The 24,476-nt window shown below is 38.9% G+C and overlaps 1 protein-coding gene across 5 annotated transcripts in view; it reads left to right on the top strand.

The window, feature by feature from the left end:
- Positions 1-374: 374 nt before the first annotated feature.
- LOC132654765 (solute carrier family 22 member 19-like) overlaps positions 375-24,476 on the top strand; it is an 89,600-nt gene continuing 65,498 nt past the window's right edge. For 3 of the 5 annotated variants that reach the window (XM_060386040.1, XM_060386048.1, XM_060386036.1), the window contains exon 1: positions 375-996. In XM_060386040.1, coding sequence (XP_060242023.1) covers positions 595-996 — 402 coding nt within the window. In that variant the 5' untranslated portion in view covers positions 375-594. The remainder of the gene's footprint in view (positions 997-24,476) is intronic. The other 2 variants (XM_060386024.1, XM_060386027.1) reach the window with 2 other exon arrangements.

Genomic DNA, 24,476 nt, shown 5'->3' with positions numbered 1-24,476 from the left:
ACAACTTTCATATGTTTACAGTAGGAATAAAGTGATCTAAATCAGGTCAGGTAGCAAAGGTGGAGAATTGCAACATAACTGATTTGCAATCACCTCCAGATTCTTTTTATTAACTGTGTTGAACCAATTCAAGACAAGACGAAGCAAAATACTTGCGAAAAATACAAAATGAAAAATAATTCACTGTTATTCCCAGTATGCGTTACATTCTACAAAAAGCTGCATGTAGAGGAACAGAATGACTCTGGCTTATTTTCAAGGAATTTGCAGATCATTTTCCAGAGTTAACCATGGGGGATGGTGCACAAAGGTTCTCAGAAAGTAAATATTTAACAGACTGGATTACAAAAAAAAAAATTATATTACCAGGCATTTTTTTGTTAGTCTAGGAAACAGGTCACTCCCTAATGCCAACAACCTACAGATTCCAGTTCTATGACTCTGGTCTGAAGTAAGCAAGGAAAAGCACATTAGGAAGAACTGAACATCAACCCTACATAGTGTGTTTCTGTGAAGCAGAACTTTGTTTAAAGGTTTATACTTACCTAGGTATAAGTATTTCTGCTTCCCGTTGGAGACAGTTATTCAGCCTCTATGGCCTTTCACGATCTCCTGAATCTGGTCGGAGGCATGGGGAGATTTCAAATCCTTCAGATGGCTTACTTTCTGATCTGCAATATCATGTTGACACCTCATATACTGTTGGAAAACTTCACTGCAGCGATCCCTGGTCATCGATGCTGGGTCTCCATCTTAGATAGTGGCAACGTCTCTGACAATGACAGCAGGATCCTGAGCCAAGATGACCTCCTGAGAATCTCCATTCCCTTGGACTCCAACCTGAGGCCAGAGAAGTGTCGTCGCTTTGTTCAACCACAGTGGCATCTCCTACCTTCTAATGATACCTTCTTCAATGTGATAGAGCCAGATACAGAGCCCTGTAAGGATGGCTGGGTGTATGACCAAAGCACTTTTCTCTCCACCATTGTGACTGAGGTAAGTGGCTTCAATATAATACCAACCCGTCAGTGAACTGATGACAACAACTCAGCAATAGTTCAAATAGTATATATGCTTTGAGCTTAGTCATTGTCTTATTAAGTGCAAGAGTCTTATTCAATGATTTTAATGACTTCAAACATAAATAAAAATGCACTTGTCTTGTACTTTCATTTAAGGGATGACCTCAGATTAAAAATCAGTTCATAGAAGGAAATTTAACAAGACAATTTAGCAAGATAAGAACAGTAGATTTTATCCGAGGGCCTATCTCCTCCCAAACCTTGGCCTTCTAAGTGGCTTTTCAATTATCAGGTTGACTTTCTTCTTCGGAAGCAAGCTTCAGATATAACCAGAAATGTTTGGTTTTCCTATAGCAGTTATGTAACTATTGCACCAATGGCCATGTTGTCTTGCAGGTTGGTATTGCAATATAAGGGGATAAGTTCTGGATAAGAACATTGCTGTCTTTACTTAACAGCATTCTACATAACAACATCTGGCACTATGAAAGGTAGCTAACAAGGAGAAAGATTGTAGTTTGTTTTTGCAGTGATATCTTTGTCCTGAAAAAGACTGTGTGGTGTCTTCCACAGTAGGAGCTTAACATTTACTGAGAGTAGGTGAATAACAGCAATACTTTCAAAGTTGTTTGGAAGAACTGTGGAGTATCCCTAACCAAATACAAAGTTATTATATATGACTGGCATGACTGCTTAACACCCCAGATCTTCTGTGAGCAGCTATGTTCACCCAAATATTAAACCTTTCAAATTTCTCCTTTAAAATTATAGTATGAATTTTTCTTACTCAACAGTAAAAATCTCCTTGAGGCTTTATACAAATCTTTCATGGAGATGCTTGAGTGAGAAATTAATTGAAGTGACAAAATAGAAGAGCATATCTTTGATAGAGTTTTATTGTTCTGATGACACACAAAAACCCTGAGCCTAAGCTTCTATACCATGTTTCCTCAGTGACCAAGACCATACAATACACAACAAACTGAAAAACCAAAAAACTTTTATTCCACTTTTTGGAAATGGGGCATCATATTCTTAAATGTCTTCGTGCTGGCCGGTGGAAATATTTCTTTTGGGTCCTCCTGTTGATTATTAATATTTACTATTGATGTGTCTTTTCGTTAAACACCAGTGGTTCTTAAAGTAGCTGTATACCCAAATCACCACACAGACACTAGGATTTATTTAATTAACCTAGAGCACAATGCTGGGCAATAATTACTCAGTCCTAAACATCCATCCCACATAGCTTCCTCCTATTCCAATTTCCCATATTAAACTGCTTTTAGTCATTTCTTAAGTCTGGGTTAATCTCTCCTGACAGTTCTGGGTCCTCTCCTCTGAGATCTCTGTCCTCTTACTCTCCTCCTACTCATTTCTTTCTCCTTCCCTTAGGACCAGGATGTTCCACCCTATTCTCTCCATTACTCAGCATTGGCTTGTTGTTTTGTTGACAATACAGAGAACAAATGGTGACACATTTACACAAACTTGAGACATTATTCAATGCAATGTGAGGATTGAAACCACATAGTGGGGTAGAGAAATCACCATTTGAATGAAGTAGGATAAATTGTATTCATTGCCCAAGAACATTATTCCAACATTTCCCCCCTTTAAGTCCAACAAAGCCTCCTTTTCTTTCAATACAATAATAATTATAAAACAGTTATGGAAACTATTAGGTATGATTTACACGTACGATGTCCAATCCCTGTGCCTTTGGAAACTAAGGAGAAAGTATTTGAGTATCCTATCTTGATAAGTTTAGAGTTCTATATGTAAATTTACTTTTATCCTTATTATTGTTATTACCTATGTGAAAACATTTTCTTAATTTTTAAATAATGTAAGCTTAATTGTGAAACTATAACTATTTGGTCTTCAACCCCATCAGAGACTTGAGAAGGAATGATATTAGACACTGGAGGAAATAGGAAGTGAGTGATAGCAGCTTCCAAAAAATAAAAAAATTGACAGAGACAGTTTGCTGCCTGAACACTCACCCCAAACTCTCTATAATGTTGGAGCATCATTTTCAGCCTTCCGACTCAGTGTATTTGACAGACATGTATGTGAAGCAGGAACTATTTAGGACTTGCTTACCCTGTCTTGGCAGAGTTCCACAGTCAACTCAGCCGACATTTAAGCTTGCCCATTTTAGGCGAATTCTGTCTGTTGTGAAACAAGGGCATTTTCTTTTTGCCCAGCTGGCTCATTTGCCACATGTGAAGCCATCTTGATATGAACGTTATTTTATGCTCATCACCTTCTTTGAGATAGGCTGAGTGCTGCCAGGAGATGTCCTGTCTCATTGTCAAAGAATCTTGAATATAATAAAAAAACCTTTTAAAAGTCATATACATCAGGTCTCTGAAGTTTTTGAAGACTTACATATCTTCATATAATTGACCTTTAGACAGGTCAATTATATATATTGTCATACCTATCTGTTAAACCTAGGATGTATACTGCGGTGATAAATTAGACTAAGGTCTAAAATGATTATGAGTTGATTAACTAGCAATTAGCTTGCAATACCTGATAGCCTAGTCTTATTTTCTCTCTGAATAAGATCATTAACAACTTATAACCATCTCCCAATGACAATAAACATTCATAGCCACAGAAAACAACCAAAAACCCACCCAACCCCCCTTTAAAAGAAATTGGACTTTGTTCTCACGAATTTTTTTAGCTGACTTTTGGATATGCAGAAATCCTGTTAAGGGGCCCAAAGGAAATTGGGGAAAATGCTTAATTAAGCAAGCATTAACATTTGTGGTCCAGTCTTTGAATGTTGAGGAATTTCAGATTTAATAGAAGTCCTGTTTGGAAACAGTCTAAAATACTGGGCCAATTGAGGTTAGTAGCAGTCTTCAAAGCTTGCATGGGAGCAGGCTTTGATGAGAACCAGCAACTGAAGCTGTTGAGGCAGTAACAACCAGAATGCTGGAACATACAAGATACTGGAACAGATGTATCAATGTCTCAGCATGCAGGAAGGATGAATTCTGTCAGGTTTCATCCAGCATCTCCAGTGCCCAGTCCTTTTGTTTTACAAACATATAATTTCTCACAGGTATTATACAGTCCTAAAATTATAAATGTATGAGATGTTCAGGATGGAATGAAACTGTAAATCAATTTCATCTATGCCAGTTAAAAGAATGACATAATAAATTTTGAGGATATTGCAGCCAAATGTTTATTGGCCATGTAATATTGAAGTTCTGGCTGGAGACATTTTTTATTTCTCATTTTCACAGTTGTTCCCATGTGAAGGAATCATCAATTTATGTTACCTCTTCTGTTTAGTCTTCTTGATTTCTCTCTTCTTCTGTGTGATCTTCCTCTGTCATATCTGATTTTTATTAGTTTTGATGGAACCCATAATTTCTCTTCTCCTATATGAATATATGCAAAATCTCTTTCCCAGCGTAACACATTCTCTGTTCTGCATTTTGGAATTAGGACCTTTATATGCTGTTCTAATTCAGCAGTCCTTTCCAAATTCCACTGTTTCTTACAGGTGTTTATCTCATTAATAGATAAATCATTGTTAATCATTTTTGGGAAATATTGTGTTTCCCTTCTTTTTATGACCATCTTTTAAAAACTACTGTTAGATATTTTCATAATTGTTTGACCTGTAGGATTATTAGTTATATCTGTAACAGTTTTCATGTCATAATGTCGAAAACATTGTTGAATTCCAATGGATGTACAAGCTGAAGCACCATCAACCCCAGTTTGCAAGGGCATCTCCAACACATTCACCATCTCTAAGAAATTTGCAACCATAGGATCATGCTCTCCAGAATTTAAGGCAAAAGCCCACTGGAATTCTGAATATGAATCTACGGCATAGTGTGTGTATTTCAGTTATCCAAACTGTAAAATGGAACACACCAGCCACTGTATGACCTTGTTCCAATACAAGACTAAACAGGATCTGCATTTCTTTTCGTTTTTGTTTTTTTTTTTTGCTTTTCTCCAGAAAATTATTTATTCTTTATTATAGAAACATTTTGAAAAAAAACTACAGATCAGTTAAAACCAGCTATGTATTCTATTTGGAATGATCTTAATTAATATGTTTTTTTTTTCAATGCAGTTTATTCAGGAACATTGAACAATCCTCGGACCCCGGGGAAAGCCAGCCCACAGCTTAAATAGCCTCTGGGTAGCCAACCCAGGCGTGCCACGGGGGCAATGCAGATAGGTCCACATACATGGAAGCAAGCCAGATCCTCAGCCTTAGCCAAATGTGGAGTTGTTCGTGACAGAGAGCACTCACCATCGGGAAGGTGGAAGGCGGAAACCAGCTCCATCTTTAAGGCATAGCATTCCGCAGCTCTCTACAGTTCCCCCTTTTTGTTTTAGACGCATCAGGCAAGAGTAGAGGTCTGATCTCTGATATTAGAAATAAATTGGGACTTTGTACAGATGCTCATTTAGGTGTCATCCACCCAAAGAGCATCAGACCCGTCCGATACCTTTTTGTCAGAGGCGGGACCTGGGACATCAACCCGCATGCAATCAGACATGCTCTTCTCTGGGTCGAAAGTTGCTGACCCTGAGTGCAGTGCTTAGCCTCGCATCCTGAGCGTATCATTTTAGCTTTTTATGGTATCCAACCATGCTTGGGGAGAATGTCTTGCTTCAATGGCAGTAAAGGCCTGAATGATCATGGCTGCATCACACTGTTGTGAGACTCTAATCTTGCATATATACCACAGGCAAACCAAGGAGACCAACACCAGAAGGCCTGCTAACACTCCCATGCCCGCTCATTCCTTCAGATGATTCATGGCTGCAGCAATCCATGTTGATAATCCTGTGGCTAGTCCTGCGTCCACTCCGGTAGAATTTACTGTGACAATGGCCACTCTCAGCTGCTCCATCGTAGTATCGAATTCTCCAGTCCAATTACCTAAAATATAGCTCGACAATTGTTTAGACAGATTTGCAGCACAGGAAAAATTCTCATGTTGTATTCTAGTGACACAAAGTCCAGCATACTTTCATTGACAGCCTGGTTGAGCGATTTGCCATAGGGTATCAATTTGCTCCTGCAAGAGGTCAATCCTCTGATTGAACACCATCAAGCTTCCTTTTAGTTGAGCATTAATTCCTTTATGTACAACTAAGACATGAGCTACATTGGCTAATTATAATTTATTCACTTTGTATCCAGGATGTAGCCCCCTCCCACATTCCCTCCTATTCCCACCCTCCTCCCTCATTGCCTTCCATGCTCTTATCCAAGTCCACTGATAGGGAAGGTCCTCCTCTATCTGCTGCTCCCCAGTCAGGGGGAGATGCTCAAAGAGCCAGCTACTGAGTTCATGTTGGAGACAGCCTCTGTTCCATTTACAAGGAAACCCACTAGGTTACTGAGCTGCACTGGGCTACATTTGAGGGGGGAGGTTCTAAGATATCTCCATGCATGGTCTTCGGTTGGGGTATCAGTCTCTGGCAACACTCCTGGGCCCAGATTTTTGGTTCCATTGCTCTCCTTGTGGAGCTCCTGTCCCTTCCAGGTCTTTCTCTGTCCCCTTTCTTTCCTAAGATTCTGTTCACTCTGCCCAAAGTTGGTTATGAACCTGAACATCTCCTTTGACATACAGCTGGGTAGAGTCTTTCAGAGGCCCTCTGTGGTAGGCTCCTGTCCTGTTTTCTTTTTTTTTCCTTCTTCCAATGTCCAGTTTGCCTTCCTGAGGGAGGATTGATCATCTTACTAGTCAGGGTGCTCCTTCTTGGTTAGCTTCTTTAGGTGTACAGATTTTAGTATATTTATCCTATATTATATGTCTAATATCCACTTATAAGTAAGGATATACCATGTGTGTTTTTCTGCTTCTGAGATACCTCACTCACGATAATCATTTCTAGATCTCACCATTTGCCTGCAAATTTCATGATTTCCTTGTTTTTAATTACTGAGTAGTATTCCATTATGTAAATGGAAGTTCTTTATCCATTCCTCCCTTGAGGAATATTTCCAGCTTCAGCCAATTGCAAATGAAGCGGCTACAAACAACTTGAGCAAATATCCTTGTTGTGTACATGAACATCTTTTGGATATATGCCTAGGAGTGGTATAGCTGTATCTTGAGGAAGTGCTACCTGGGAAAGGGACAGGTTAATTTTGAAATTGGTTGCATATGTTTACATTCCCACCAGCAATGGAGTAGGGTTCCCCTTTCCACACATCCTCTCCAGCATGTGTTTTCACTTGAGTTTTTTATCTTAGACATTCTGATGAGTATAAGGTAAAATCTCAGGGTTGTTTTGATTTGTATCTCCCTGATGACTAAGGACTTTGAGGATTTCTTTAAGTATTTCTCTGCCATTAGATATTTCTCTACAAAGAATTCTCTGTTTAGCTCTATAACCCATTTTTAGTTGGTTTACTTGAATAATTGCTTTATAACTTCTTGAGTTCTTTATATATTCTGGACATTAGCCCTCTGTCAGATATAAGGTTAGTGAAGATCCTTTCCCAGTCTGTAGGCTGTTATTTTGTCCTGAAGACAATGTCCTTTGCTTTACAGAAGCTTTTCAGTTTCATGAGGTCCCACTTATTGATTGTTGATTTTAGAGCCTTTGCCCTTGGTGTTCTGTTGAGGAAGTTGTCTCCTTTGCTAGTGAGTTCAAGGCTTTTAACCACTTTTCTTCTAACACATTTAGTGTGTTTGGTTTTATATTGAGGTCTTCAATCCACTTGGACCTTAGTTTTGTGCAGGATGATAAGTATGGATTTATTTGCATATTTCTACATGTAGGACATCCAGTTAGGCAAGCACCATTTATTGAAAATGCTGTCTTTTTTTTTTTCCATTGAATGGTTTTGGCTTCTTTGTGAAAAATCAAGTATATATAGGTATGTGCTTTATGTGTGGGTTTTCTATTTGATTCCTTTGATCAATCTTTCTATTTCTATGCCAGTACCATGCAGTTCCTATTACTATTGCTCTGTAGTACAGGTTGAGGTTAGAGATGGAGAAACCTCCATAAGTTATTCTATTGTATAGGATTGTTTTATCTATTCTGGGTCTTTTGTTTTTCCATACAAAATTTAGAATTGTTCTTTCAAATTTTATAAAGAATTTTGTTGGAATTTTAATGGGAATTACATTGACTCTATCGATTGCTTTTGTCAGGTTAGCCATTTTCACTATGTTAATCCTACCGATCCATGAGCATGGGAGATCTTTCCACCTTCTATCTAATTTTTTTCTTCAGAGACATCAAAAAATTTTTTTGAACAGGTCTTTCATTTGCTTGATTAGAGTCACACCAAGTAACGTTATATTATTTGTGGCTATTGTAAAGAGTGTTGTTCCCTAATTTCTCTCTCGGCACTTTTGTCTTTCATATACAAGAGGGCTACTGGTTTTTTGAGTTAATTTTGAATCCAGCCATTTTGCTGAATGTGTTTATCAGCTGAACGAGTTCCCTGGTTGCATTTTGAGGTCGATCATGTATACTATTATATCATCTGCGAATAGTGACACTTTGACTTCTTCCTTTCCAATTTTTATCTCCTTGATCTCCATTAGTTATCTTACTGTTCTAGCTAGGACTTTAAGTACTATGATGAAAAGATATGGAGAGTGTGGGCAGCCTTGCCTTGTCCCTGATTTCAGTGGGATTGATTCAAGTTCTCTCCGTTTAGTTTGATGTTGGCTATAGGCTTGCTGTATATTGTCTTTTCTATGTTTAGGTAAGTGCCTTTTATTCCTGATCCCTCCAAGACTTTAAATATGAATCGGTGTTGGATTTTGTCAAATGCTTTTTCAGCATCTAAGGAGATGATCATGTGTTTTTCTCCTTCAGTTTGTTTATATTGTGGATTATATTGATGGATTCCTGTATGTTGCACCACCCTGTATGCCTACTTGATCATGGTGGTTAATAACTTTTATGTGTTCTTGGATTCAGTTTGCAAGTATTTTATTGAGTTCATAAGAATGTTCATAAGAAGGATAGATCTGAAGTTCTCTTTTTTTTTTCTTGGGTCTTTTTTTGGTTTAGTTATTAAGGTGACTGTGGCTTCTTAGAAAGACCTTGGTAATTTTCCTCCTGTTTCTCTTTTGTGGAATATTTTTAACAGAATTGGAGTTAGCTCATCTCTGAAGGTCCGGTAGGATTCTGCACTGAAACCATCTGGCCCTGGCCTTTTTTTTTTTTTTAAGGGAGACTTTTGATGACTGCTTCTGTTTTCTTAGGGAATATGGGACTATTCAGTCTTTCTATCTGATCCTGATTTAGTTTTGGTCAATGGAATCTATCAAGGAAAATGTCCATTTCATTTAGATCTTTCAAATTTTATGACATTTAGGCTTTTGTAGTAAGAACTAATGCCCTCAGTAGGCTCCTGTCATACGTTCAATGCACATTCCATCTGTCTTTCTAAACGAGGATTGATCATCTTACCCCATGTCTGCTCTCTTGATTATCTTTTTTAGGTGTATAGATTTCATTATGTTTATCATATCTCGTAGGTCTATATAAGTGAGTATATACCGTGTTTGTCTTTCTCCTTCTCGGATATTTCACACAGAATGATCTTTTCTAGACCCCACGATTTCCTCTTTACTTGCCTCCATTTGTGTGGCTATTTATTTGAGAGATTTGTCCGTTACCTCTTTATGTGCCTCTAATAACTGGATAAGCATACTTTTAAAATTATTTTTCCTGTGTTTTCGATGAATGAAAATAGCCATTGATTTTGGGGGTTGTTAGTGAAGCCATGTCCTGATTTTTGTTGGATATGTTCTTAAAGGAACCTCTAGCCATCTGCTTATCTGTAACCTTTGCTGTTTGTTCCTGGAATCTGTACTTCAGATTAATGACCAGTAGCTATTAGATCCATTGATATTGATGTCGGCTGTGCTCATAAGGTTGTGTGCTTGGGTGCTTATTGTTTTACTGTAGTGAGGTTAATTATTTCCTGTGTTTCCTTGAAAGTAGATAGTTTTCCTGGGTTGTATTTTCCCTTCTAGTGTCTTCTGTAACGCTGGATTTGTTTGTAGGTATTGTTGAAATTTGTTTTTGTCATTGAATATTTTGTTTCTCAGTCTATGAGGATTGAGAGTTTTGCTGGGTATAGTAACCTAGGCTGACATTTGTGTTCTCTTAGGGTCTGCATGATATCTGTCCAGGCCCTTCTGGCTTTCATAGTCCCTGTTGAACAGTCATTTGTGATTCTAATGGGTTTGCCATTATATGTTACTTGGCCTTTTTCCCTTGCAGCTTTTAGTATTTTTTCTTTGTTCTGTATACTTATGGTTTTGATCATTATGTAGCAGGAGGATTTTCTTTTCTGCTCTAATTTATTGGTTATTCTGTAGGCCTCTTTTATTCTATTTGGCTTCTCCTTTAAGTTGGGAAAATTTTCTTCAATGATTCTGTTGAAAATATTTTCTGGGCCTTGGAGGAGGGAATCTTCTTTTTCCTCTATTATTCTTAGGGTTTGTCTTTATGTTGTCTTGGTTTTCTTGGACGGTCTGTGTCAGGAATTTTTTAGATTTAACATTTTCTTTGACAGATACATCGATTTCTTCCATTGTATCTTCCACACCTGAGATTCTTTCTTCCATCTCTTGTAGTCTATTGGTTATGCTTACCTCTGTAGTTTCTGCTCTCTTCCCTAAGTTCTTTCTCTCCACAATTTCCTCCATTTGTGTTTTCTTTAATTTTTCCAATTCTATCTTCAGGTCTTGAGCCATTTTGTTGATTATCTTCACCTGTCTGACTGTATTTTCCTGTTTTTCCTTCAATTCCTTCAGCTGTTTGTTTGAGCAATCTTCTGTTTCTTTTATTTCTTTCAGTGATTTAAGTATTTCCTTTCTAAAGGCCACAAACTGTTTGGCTGCAACTTCCTGTATTTCTTCATGGATGGCCATAATCTGTTTTTCTTTACCTTCTTCTATTTCTTTACAGGTGGCCATAGTCTGCTTGTTTTTATCTTTTTCTATTTCTTTACAGATGGCCATATTCTTTTTGAGTTTATCTTCCTCTAGGTCTTTACACATTTTTTTTTGTTTCTTCTGTTATCCTCTTCATGAGCGTAGATATTAGGTCATCTTCTTGAATTTCATTTATTCTGGGGTGTCCAGGGCTACTTGCCCCTGGATAACTGAGTTCTGGAGATGTCATATTGCTTTGTCTTTTGTTGGTTGAGCTTTTATGCTGGCATCTACCCATTGGGCTATCTTAGGTGTTGGGTGTTATTTTCTGGTGTTTCCTGGAGTCGTGTGGTGGAGAGAATCCCCTTGGCAGGAAGATGGTTTTTCCTGAAGGAAGCCTCCTCAGCTTTTTGGGTATAGTCACTGTACAGCTGGTGTTTTTCAGGAGTTGCCACAGCTCACCTCAGCCATAGAGACCTGCGTGGTAACTCTGGTCCTTGTTAGTCAAGAGAGCTCTCCTCTCACACGGAGAAGTCCTGGAGGCAGCTGCCCTGCTTCTGGGTTTCTTGCTGTAAATTTAGTGAGCTGCTGCTGTAAACTGTGTGTCTCTTGGTTTGGTCGGTTTTGTTAGGGATAACTGGTTGCCCCTTAGAGCAGTATCTGGGGGTTGATCTCGGGGATCCCAGGCTTTTGTAGGTCTGATTTTGGGGCTCTGTGTCTCAGTACCCAAACGTTAATCTGTGGCAGCTGAGTACCACTCTCCTGGTAACAGCAGGCTATCTGGTGCACAGCAGGTCCCTGGGTTGGACCAGTCTGCAGGGCCTTTTCCAGGGATATACTGGGTGGCCTAAGCCAGTCCCCTTTGCTTCGTTCCCTGTGAGGATTTCTCCCGACAGTGACTCTAAGTCTCTGTGTCCTGGGATGCACAGTTTTGTCTGTGAGGAATAGTTGGTACAAAGCAGGTCTCTGGGCTGGCAGTGCTTACACCAGCCTGCTAGTCTGAGGCACCTTTCCCAGGGATATACTGGATGACCTAATTCAGGCCCCTGTTTCTTTCCTTCCCTGTGGGGTTTACTCCCAACAAGGACTCCCAGTCTCTGTTGCCCTGGGGTGCACAGCTCTGTCTGCGCCAGAGAGCTGGGTGCCCAACAACTCTCTGTGCTCCTGGCTTGGGCCCAGTTCAGTGATGGTGGCTCGTACCCACAGGTCTGTGAGACTTTTTCAAGGTAAAGACTGGATGACCCGTGGCTAGTCCCACTGCCTTTCTTCCTGGTGTTTTTTTTTTTTCTTTTGACTGGGACTCCCAGTCTCTTTCTATGCCAGTACCATGCAGTTTTTAGTATTGTTACTCTATAGTACAGCTTGAAATCAGGGATGGAGATACCTCCTGAAGGTCTATTACTGTAGAGGATTGTTTTAGCAATTCTGGGTTTCTTCTTGTTCCATATGAAGGTGAGAATTCTTTCACGGTCTGTAAAATTTGTGTTGGTAATTTGATGGGAATTGCATTGAATCTGTAGATTGCTTTTGGTAAGATGGCCATTTTTACTATGTTAATCCTGCCAAGACATGAGCATCTGATATCTTTCCATCTTCTGATATCTTCTTTAATTCTTTCTTCAGAGAATGGAAAATTTTTTTCATACAAGTCTTTGACTTGCTTGGTTAGGGTCACACCAGGTCCTTTATGTCTTTTGTGGCTATTGTGAAGGGTGTTGTTACTCTAATTTCTTTCTCAGCCCTTTTGTCTTTTGTATACAAGAGAGCTACTGATTTTGTGAGTTAATTTTGTATCCAGCCACTTTGCTGAAGGTGTTTATGAGTTGTAGGAGTTCCTTGGTAGAATTTTTGGGGTCACTCAGGTATACTATCATATCATCTGCAAATAGTGATAATTTGAATTCTTACTTTCCAATTTGTATCCCCTTGATCTCCTTTAATTGTCTTATTGCTCTAGCAAGGACTTCCAGAACTATGTTGAAGAGATATGGAGAGAGTGGGCAGCCTTGCCTTGTCCCTGATTTCAGTGGGATTGATTTAAGTTTCTCTCTACTGAGTTTGATGTTGGCTATAGACTTGCTGTATATCACCTTTACTATGTTTACGTATGTGCCTTGTATTCCTGATCTCTCCAAGATTTTAAACATGAATGGATGCTGGATTTTGTCACATAATTTTTTATGATCTAAGGAGATTTTCAAGTTATCTTTTTTCTTTCAGTTTGTTTATATGGTGGATCATATTGATGGATTTTTCCAAATATTGGAGCACCCCTGCATGCCTTGGTTGAAGCCTACTTGGTATAATGAATGATATATTTCATGTGTTCTTGTATTTGGTTGAGTATTACAAGTATTTTGTTGAGTATTTGTACATCAATGTTCATAAGGGAGATTGGCCTGAAATTCTCTTTCTTTGTTGGGTCCTTGGTTCAGTCTATTTTTTTCCCATGGGAGACTTTTGTTGAATGCTTCTTTTTCCTTAGGGGATATAGGACTATTTAAATGATTTACTTGGCCTTCATTCAGCTTTGGCAAGTGGACTCAATCAAAAAAATCATCCATTTCATTTAAATTTTCAAATTTTGTGGCGTATAGTCTTTTCAAGTAAGTGCTAATGATTTTCTGGATTTCCTCAGTGTCTGTTGTTATGTCCCCCTTTCCATTTCTGATTTTGTTGATTTGAATAGTGTCTTTCTGGCTTCTAGGAAGTTTGGCTATAGGTTTGTCTATCTTGTTGATTTTCTCAAAGAACCAGCTCTTGGTTTCATTGATTCTTTGAATTGTTTTCTTTGTTTCTAATTGATTGATTTCAGCCCTGAGTTTGATTATTTCCAGCCATCTACTTCTTTTAGGTGCGTCTGCTTCTTTTTTTTCTAGGGCGTTTAGGTGAGTCATTTAGTTGCTTGAATGAGATATTTTGAACTTCTTCTTGTAGGCACTTAGTGCTATAAACTTTCCTATTTGCACTCCTTTCATTGTGTCCCATAATTTTTGGTATGTTGTGTCTTCATTTTCATTGAATTCTAGGAAGACTTTAATTTCTTTCCTTATTTCTTCCCTGACCCAGCTGTCATTTAGTAGCAAGTTGTTCAGATTCCATGTGTGTGTGGCTTTTTGCTATTTCTGTTGTTGTTGAGGTCCAGATTTAGTCCGTGATGATCAGATAGCATACAAGGGATTATTTCAATCTTCTTGTATCTGTTGAGGCTTGCTTTATGACCAACCATATGGTCTATTTTGGTGAAGGTTCCAGGAGGTGCTGAGAAGAAGGTAAATTCTTTTGTGTTTAGGTGTAAGGTTCTGTAGATGTCTGTTAGGTCCATTTGATTCATGATATCTGTTAGAGATAATATTTCTTTGTTTAAATTTCTGTTTTGTTGACCTGTCCTTTGGTGAGAGTGGAGTGTTGAGGTCTCCCACTATTAATGTGTGGTGATGTATGTGTGGTTTGAGTTTTACTAACATTTTTTTACAAATGTGGGTGAACTTGTATTTTGGGCATAGATGATCAGGATTGCAATGTCTTCCTGGTGGAATTTTCCCTTAATGAGTATGAAGTGTCCTTCCCCATTTTTTTTCTAATTTTGGTACAAAGTCTATTTTATTAGATATTAGAATGGCTACTCCTGCTTGCTTCTTGGGTCCATTTGCTTGGAAAACCGTCTCCCAGCCCTTACTCTAAGGGAATGTCTATCTTGGTGACTTAAGTATGTTTTTTGTATCCAAAAGATTGTTGGGTCTTGTTTATGACTCCATTCTGTTAGTCTGAATCTTTTCATTGTAGAGTTGAGTCCACTGATGTGGAGAGAGATTAACAACCAGTAGCTGTTAGATCCTTTGATTTTGATGTTGGCTGTTGTAGTGTGTTCGTGTGCTTGGCTACTTTTTGTTTTGCAGTAGTGAGGTTATTTATTTCCTGTGTTTTCTTGAAAGTAGTTAGTTTTCTTGGATTATATTTTTTTCTAGTATCTTCTATAATGCTGGATTTGTGTGTAGGTATTGTTAAAATTTGTTTTGGTCACTGATTATCTTGTTTTCTCCATCTATGAGGACTGAGAGTTTTTCTGAGTATAGTAATCTGGGCTGACATCTCTTCAGGATGTCTGTCCAGGCCCTTCTGGCTTTCATACTCTTCTCTGTTGAGCAGTCAGGTGTGAATCTGATGGGTTTGCCATTATATGTTACTTGGCCTTTTTCCCTTGCAGCTTTTAGTATTTTTTTCTTTGTTCTGTATACTTACTGTTTTGATTATTATGTGGTGGGAGGATTTTCTCTTCTGGTCTAATTTATTGGGTGCTCTCTAGGGCTCTTGTTTTCCTAAATTCTCTCTATGATTTTGTTGAAAATGGTTTCTGGGCCTTGGTGGAGGAATCTTCTTTTTCCTCTATTCCTATTATTCTTAGGTTTTATGATTTCTTGGACAGTCTGTGTCAGAAACTTTTTAGATTTAACATTTTCTTTGATGGATACATTGATTTCTTCCATTGTATCTTCCACACCTGAGATTCTTTCTTGCATTTTTTGTAGTCTATTGGTTATGCTTACATGTTGTAAGTCACAACTAATATTTAGTATTGGTTTATTTTTTATTAATACTGCTGTTAATCCTAAACAGCTGTATACCCAAATCACCACACAGAGACTGGGATTTATTTAATGAACCTAGCACACAATGCTGGGCAATAGTTAGTCCAGCCTACACCTCCAAGCCCTCATAGTTTCATAACATTTAGATTACTCACATTATAGTTGCTTTTAGTGATATATTAGGTCCAGTCCATCTCTCCACATTGTTCCAAGTTCTCTCTCTCAGTTCTGTTCTCCCAGCTCTCGCCTGCCCTTTTCCTCCCACTCTTTCCTGTCTTCTGGCTCTTCCCTTCTCCCACCTACTACTTCCTCTCTATTACTCAACATTGTGGCTGGTTGTTTTATTTTGTCATGTTTACACAAAGTTGAAACAGGTGATCATACAGTTGAAACTGTATGATACTAATAATATTTACTATTAATTATCTTCTGGTAAAGCTGCTATTAGTCCTAAACAGCTGTATAACCAAATCACCACACAGAGACCAGGTTTAGTTAATTAACCTAGAACACAATGCTGGGCAATCGTTACTCCATCTTAACCTTCCAAGCCCTTATAGTTTCCTAACAATAGATTTCCCACATATACTTGCTTTTTGTGAAATATTATGTCCAGTCCATCTCCATGTATTTCCAAGATCTTTCCTCCAGCTCTCTCTCCCATTTCTCTTTTCACCCCTTCTCCTCCCATTCATTTCCTGCCCTCTAGCTCCCCCCTCTTTCCTGTCCTCTGGTTCCTCCCCCCTCAACATTGTGTCTAGTTGCTTTATTTTGGCCTGTTTACACAAGAGTTCAGACAGGATGCTTAGAATGAGTATCACAATGCAATATCCGGATTAAAACCAGAGAGTGGGGAGGGGAGAAGTCAGCATTTGAATGAATAAGGGTAAAGTGTATACATTTTAAAAGAACATTATACCAACATTTACCCCTGTAAGTCCAATAAAAGGCTCCTTTCGCTCCTTTCAATACAATCATGATTATGAAATTATGAAAACTGTTAGGTCAAATCTACATGTGCAATGTCTAGTCCATGTGTATTTAGTACACGGAGAGGGTATTTTAGGAGAATATATCTGATTATCCTATCTATCTTGAAAAGTTAAAAGTTCTATACCTAAATTAACTTTTATCCTCATTGGTATTACCTATATGAAAAGATTTTTTAACTTCTAACCTACTAAAGCTTAATTGTGGCACTATGACTGTTTGGTCTTCAACGCCATCAGAGAATTGAGAAGGAATAAAATTAGTTATTAGAAAAAATAGGAAGTGCATGTTAGCAGCTTCCAAAAGATGAAAATTTGACAGAGACAGTCTGCTGCCTGAATAGTCATCCATAACCTTCTGTAATGTTGGAGCATCATCTTCAGCCCTCTGGCTCAGAATATTTGACAGACATATATGTGAAACAGGAACTATTTAGAACTTGCTTACCCTGTCTTGGCAGAGATCAGCAGTCAACTTGACCTACATTTAAGTTTGCCCATTTTTGACAGAATTTGTCTGTCATGAAGCGAGGGTATTTTCTTTACCCGAGTGGTTTGTTTTCCACATTTGAAGCCATCTCCATATGGAGGTTCTTTGATACTCTTTGTAGATGAATACCAAATGGCAGAGAAGCACTTAAAGAAATGCTCAACCTCACTAGCCATTAGGGAAATGCAAATCAAAACAACCCTGAGATTTCACCCATGAGAATGGCCAAGATCAAAAACTCAAGTGACAACACATGCTGGAGAGGTTGTGGAGAAAGGGGAACCCTCCTCCACTGCTGGTGGGAATGTAAACTTGTTCAACCACTCTGGAAATCAATCTGGCGCTTTCTCAGACAACTAGGAATAGTGCTTCCTCAAGATCCAGCCATACCACTTCTGGGCATATATCCAAAAGAGGCTCAAGTACACAAAAAGGACATTTGCTCAACCATGTTTGTAGCAGCTTTATTTGTAATAGCCAGAAGCTGGAAACAACCCAGATGCCCCTCAACTGAAGAATGGATGCAGAAATTGTGGTACATCTACACAATGGAATATTACTCAGCAATGAAAAATAAGGAAATCATGAAATTTGCAGGTAAATCTTGGGATCTGGAAAGGATCATCCTGAGTGAGTTGTCCCAGAAGCAAAAAGACACATACGATATGTACTCACTCATATAGACATACAACATAGGAAAAACCCACTAAAACCTGTGCATCTAAAGAAACTAAGCAAGAGAGAGGACCCTAACAAAAATGTCCAATCCCCATCCGGAAAGGCAAAGAGGATGGACATCAGAAGAAGAAGAAAACAGGAAACAACCTAGAAACCTACCACAGAGGGCCTTTGAAAGCCTCTGCCCTTCAGACTATCAAAGCAGATGCTGAGCCTGATGGGCAACTGTTGGGCAGAGTGAATGGAATTTTATGTAAGAACTGGGAAATAGTAAGAGCTGGAGAGGACAGGGTCTCCACAAGGAGAGCAACAGAACAAGAAAATTTGAACACAGGGAACTTCCCAGAGACTCATACTCCAACCAAGGACTATTCATAGAGATAACCCAGAACCCCTGCACAGATGTAGCCCAGGGCAGTTCAGAGTCCAAATGGGTTACATAGTAATGTGAAGAGGGACTGCCTCTGACATAAACTGATTGGCCTGCTCTTTGATCACCTCCCCCTGGGGGGGAGCAGCCTTACCAGGCCATAGTAGAGGACAATACAGCCACTTTTGATGTGAACTGATAGACTAAGATCAGAAAGGAGAGGAGAACCTCCCCTATCAGTGGACTTGTGGAGTGACATGCAAGCAGAGAGAGGAGGGATGGTGGTATTGGGAGGGGAGGAGGGAGGGGCTTATGGGGGGATACAGAATGAATAAAGTGTAATTGATGAAAAAATTTTAAAAAAAAGGGAAAAAAATAATTCAAGAACCTTAAATGACTTTCAAAAGTGGAGGAAAACATGGAGTTAGTCAATTGGCATGGAGCACGTCTCGCCCCTGGGGGCAATGGTCTCCTGAACCTACTCAGACCTCGGACACCACCACTGCTAGTTCTAGAACTGATGCAGGATGTTCCAACAAGGGGGTTAAGTCTTCTCATAATATTTCCTATAAGCCCACACCTGTTTGTTTATATCCCCCGTTTTTATTCATTATTAGCCAGATAGAGCCAAGTAATTGTGGTAATGATACTTGGGTTTTTGCCCAATGCTGGAATGCTAGTGAATTTAGGTATGCCCTGGTTACTCGCATGCCTCGCTGGGTGCCTGTGCCCGTTGATGCCCCTCACTCTATGACTCTCTTCAGACAGAAAAGGGATCTTGGAACTACAGCCACCATTGTTACTACCATCTCATTGGCGGCTGTTGGAGCTACCACCGGGACATTAGCCATGAGTCATACTGGGCAGACTGCTCAGACCCTGAATAATCATTTAGCCAATGTAGCCCATGCCTTAGTTGTACATAAAGGAATTAATGCTCAACTAAAAGGAAGCTTGATGGTGTTCAATCAGAGGATTGACCTCGTGCAGGAGCAAAATGATACCCTATGGCAAATCGCTCAACTTGGCTGTCAATGAAAATATGCTGGACTTTGAGGCACTAGCACATAACATGAGAATTTTTCCTGTGCTGCAAATCTGTCTAAACAATTGTCGAGCTATATTTTAGGTAATTGGACTGGAGAATTCGATACTACGATGGAGCAGCTGAGAGTGGCCATTGTCACAATAAATTCTAAAAGAGTGGACGCAGGACTAGCCACAGGATTATCATCTTGGATTGCTGCAGCCATGATTCATCTGAAGGAATGGGCAGGCATGGGAGCATTAGCAGGCCTTCTGGTGTTGGTCTCCTTGGTTTGCCTGTGGTATATATGCAAGATTAGAGTCCCACAACAGCGTAATGCAGCCATGACCATTCCGGCCTTTACAGCCATTGAAGCAGGACAGTCTCCCCAAGCATGGTTGGCTACCATGAAAAGCTAAAATGTTACACTCAGGATACGAGGCTAAGCAGTGCACTCAGGGTCAGCCGCTTTCGACCCAGAGAAGAGCATGTCTGATTGCATGCGGGTCGATGCCCCAGGACCCGCCTCTGAGAAAAAGGTATCGGACGGGTCTAATGCTCTTTGGGTGGATGACACCTAAATGAACATCGGTACAAAGTCCCAATTTATTTCTAATATCAGAGATCAGACCTCTACTCTTCCCTGATGCGTCTAAAACAAAAAGGGGGAACTGTAGAGAGCTGCGGAATGCTATGCCTTAAAGATGGAGCTGGTTTCCGCCTTTCACCTTTCAGATGGTGAGTGCTCTCTGTCACGAACAATTCCACATTTGGCTAAGGCTGAGGATCTGGCTTGCTTCCATGTATGTGGACCTATCTGCATTGCCCACGTGACACGCTGGGGTTGGCTACCCAGAGGCTATTTAAGCTGTGGGCTGGCTTTCCCCAGGGTCAGATGATTGTTCAAGGTTCCTGAATAAACTGCATTGAAAAAAAAAAAGATAACCCTGTATATTCCTTATTTCACTTTGAATGAGACCATTAATAATAAACATCTCCCAATGACAATAAAATTTCGTAGCCATAGCAAACAACCAAAAACATACACAACCCCCTTTAAGGAAAATTGGATGCCGTTCTCCTGGATTTCTTCTAGCTGACATTTTGGTCATGTAGAAATCCTGTAGGGGGCCCAAATAAAATTGGGGAAAATGGATAATTAAGCAAGCAATAACGTTTATGGTCCAGTCTTTGAATGTTGAGAAATTTCAGGCTTAATAAAAGTCCTCTGTGGAACAGTCTAAAATGCTGGAACAATTAAGATTAGTAGCTTTCTTCAAAGTTCTTTTGGGAGCAGGCTTTGATGAGAAAAAAGCAATTGAAGCAGTTGAGGCAGGAACAAGCAAAATGCTGGAACATGCAAGATGCTGGAACAGATGTGTCAATGTCTCAGCATGCTGAAGAATGATTCTGTTAGGTTTGATCTAGCATCTTTGGTATCCAGTTCTTTTGTTCTGCAAACATATACTTTCTTACAAGCAGTATAGAGTTTTAAAGTTAGAAATGTATGAGATGTGCAGGATGAAACTAAACTGTAAGCCAATTTTATCTATGCAAATTAAAAGGTTAGCATAATACATTTTGAGGATATTATAGCCAAGGATTTATTGGCCAAGTATTGTTGAAATTTTTAGCTGGAGACATATTTTATGTCTCAGTTAGTTTTAGAGTTGTTCCCCAGTATAGGGATTAGCAATATAAGTTATTATTGAACATACAATCATTATCATGTTGAAATCAAAACAAGGTTGGATAGATTAAAATATCTTTTTGGGCTCTTGCATGCCTGTTGTATTAGGTCAAGTTGCTACCTATTTCCCTAGAGAAGCTTCCCATTAGAGACAAGCTGGTTGCCTTGAGCTATAGAAAATTCATGTTTTAAGTAAACTTTATATAAATTCTTTTTTAATTTAGAATATAAGTATACTATAGGTATCTTGTACCTGTTTTGAGATTAAGCTCTAGATTTTTATATATGTTGTAGCTATTTGTCCTATCCCCTTGTTTGTACAGAATGGGCAATTATGCCTTTATAGCCAAACTGTATTTAAACTCCCTCTTACCTTTAGCATTTAATCATACCCTACAGCATCTTGTACCTGGGTTTTACATGGTGGCAATTTTTGGCTTGCCCCTTATTTATACAGGATGGGCAGTTATGCCTTCATAGCCAAACTTTATTTAAACTCCCTCTTACCTTTAGCATTTAAACATACCCTAGGCATCTGGTACCTGGGCTTTGCATTAATAGTGGCTATTTTTTGGCTTGCCCCTTTTTTATACATCCTGGACAGTTATGCCTTTATAGCTGAACTTTATATAAACTCTCTTAGCATTAGCATATAAACTCTCTTACCCCTAGCATTTAAGTATATCCTAGGGATCTTGTACCTGGACTTTACATTGATAGTAGCTATTGTGTTGGCTTGACGCTTTTTTTTATACAGAATGGACATTTATGCCTTTATAGCCAAACTTTATATAAACTCTCTTAGCATTAGCATATAAGTATATCCTAGGTATCCTGTACCTGGGTTTTTACATTGGTTTTGGCTATTCTTTGGCTTGCCCCCTTTTTGATATGGGAAGGACAGTTTTGGTTTTTAAAGATATGAATATAATTTTTCAGTTTTTAGGACTAAACTAAGTTGGCATGTACTTTGCCATCTTTAAGCCTCTTGTACCTTTTTTACCTAGGCATGATCAACATTAATGCCCCATGAAAATGTTTCATGTTTAAAAGGATAAGGCAGTTTCCAGAGCAGTGTGACATTATCTGTCTTTACATAAACCTAAAAATGATGTGAGTCCAACCTTCAGAGCAATAAGGACATAACATCTATTATTAAGAAAAAAGAATTTACATGGTAACCTTAAAGAAAATTTTGTCATTTTGAATCTTAGAGTATCTCTGCAAATGGCTAAACAGCAGCAGTTGCCATCCTGGCTTTCAGTATGTAAATAAGCTTGATCCAGAACTTAGAGATTTCTTTTTACTTTGTGTGGGGAAGAAAGGCATGTGCCTTCACCAAATTGTTCAGATATTTACACACACACACACACACACACACATATATATATATATATTTTCAAATCAGTATCATTGTAACGCAATGCCTTTAAATGAAAATCAAGCAAAGAGAAAAGAAAGTTTTAAGTTGGGTCTGTTGTGCCAATTTACGCTGTAACAAACAAAGCCCAGTTGGTTATTTTAAGTTGATGTTTCAGTGGATTGGCAGACCCTGACCAGAAAGAGCTGAAAAATATCTTGCAGCCAAGGAACTTTGAATTTTGGCCATTATTAATCTAATTATTAGGAAGAGTGCCCTTTTTCTTATCTGTAACTTAGTACCCCAATCCTTGGCTTTTTCCCCATTTTCTCCTTGAACTTTCTTGGAGAAGGCACGGAGAAGAACCAACACCATGAAACATATTCCCACCAGATACATGAATATGACAACCAAAATGAAGCCAAAAAAGATGAAAACACCCTCTGCTGTGGCATTTTTTTTTTTAATTTTAGATGCAGTTTAGGCAAAAGTCTGTTTAGAGGTTTGTCTGCGTTCAGTTCCTTTCTTAATCTGCCATGGCTATGGAGCTGAGACAATTGAGCCAGCCACAGCATAAAGGAGCCATGCTTATTTACCCCTCAGTTAGACTTCAGCAGCAATCAGTTTTGTTATAGAAGTCTCAGGTCTGCCCACAGGAGGCTGTCTTTTGCTCCTGGCTGTTTTAAGAGTCTCTCTTAAAGAGTCAGTAACTGATCTGGGAGTTTTTAAGTTTTTTAGTTTTGCTTTTATCACTGGGTACAAATTATCTTTAAGTATGATTTAAAGGCTGTGGATACTTAGATTAGTTGGGAGCCATTTGTTGTATGATACTAATAATATTTACTATTAATTATCACCTGGTAAAGCTGCTATTAGTCCTAAACAGCTGTATAACCACATCACCACACAGAGACTGGGTTTATTTAGTTAACCTAGAACAGAATGCTGGGCAATAGTTACTCCATCTTAAACCTCCAAGCCCTAACACTTAGATTTCCCACATTATACTTGCTTTTTGTGAAATATTATATCCAGTCCATCTCCACATAGTTTCAAGATCCCTCCTCCAGCTCTCTCACCCAGCTCTCTTCTCACCCCTTTTCCTCCTGCTCATTTCTTGCCCTCTAGCTCCTCCCCTCTTTCCTGTCCTCTGGCTCCTCCCAGCTCAACTTTGTGTCTAGTTGTTTAATTTTGGCCTGTTTACACAAGAGTTGAGACAGGATGTTTAGAATGAGTATCACAATGCAATGTCTGGGTTGAAACCAGAGATTAGGGGACGGGGGGAATCAGCATTTGAATGAACAAGGGTAAGGTGTCTATATTTTGAGAGAACATTATACCAACAGGTGATGCTTAGAAAAAGTATCACAATGCAATGTCTGAATTGAAACCAGAGAGGGGGGAAGAGAAATTAGCATTTGAATGAACAAGGGTAAGGTGTATACATTTCAAAAGAACATTATATCAACACTTACATCTCTAGTTCCTGTTTCCTTCACTAAGTTCTTTTTCTCCACAGTTTTCTCCATTTGTGTTTACTTTAGTTCTATCTCTAATTCTATCTTCAGTTATTGAGCCGTTTTGTTGATTTCCTTCACCTGTCTGACTGTATTTTACTGTTTTTCCTTCAATTGCTTCAGATGTTTGAACAATTCTCTGTTTCTTTTATTTGTTTTAGTGATTTAAGTATATTTCCTTTCTAAAGGCCACAAACTGTTTGGCTACATCTTCCTGTATTTCTTTACAGATGTCCATAATCTGTTTGACTCTATCTTCCTCCATTTTTTTACTGATGGCCATAATCTGTTTGACTTTATCTTCCTCTAGTTTTTTACGCATTTTATTCGATTCTTCTATTATCCTCTTCATAAGCATAAATGTAAGGTCATCTTCTTGAATTTCAATTAAGCTGGGGTGTTCAGGGTTGCTTGCCCCTGGATAACTGGGTTCTGGAGATGCCATATTGCTCTGTTTTGTTTTGTTTTGTTTTGTTTTGTTTTTGGTTGAGCTTTAACGCTGGCGTCTACCCATTGGGCTGTCTTAGGTGTTGGGTGTTAGTTTCTGGTGGTTCCTGGAATCCTGTGAAGCTTAGAATCCCCTTGGCAGGAAGATGATTTTTCCTGAAGGAGGCCTCTTCAGCTTTTTGGGTATGGTCACTGAATGGCCGGTGTTTCTCAGGAATTGCCACATCTTACCTGAGGCGTATAGACATGAGTGGTAACTATTGTTTTTATTTGTCAAAGGGACTCTCTTCTCACCTGGAGAAGTCCTGGAGACAGCTGCCCTGCTTCTGTGTTTCTTGCTATAAATTTAGTGAGCTGCTGCTGTAACCTGGATGCCT

This window comes from Meriones unguiculatus, chromosome 1 (assembly GCF_030254825.1).
Source record: "Meriones unguiculatus strain TT.TT164.6M chromosome 1, Bangor_MerUng_6.1, whole genome shotgun sequence".
NCBI lineage: Eukaryota > Metazoa > Chordata > Mammalia > Rodentia > Muridae > Meriones > Meriones unguiculatus.
The sequence above is the reverse complement of the archived record's forward strand: the minus strand, read 5'-3'. Positions and strand labels throughout refer to the sequence as shown.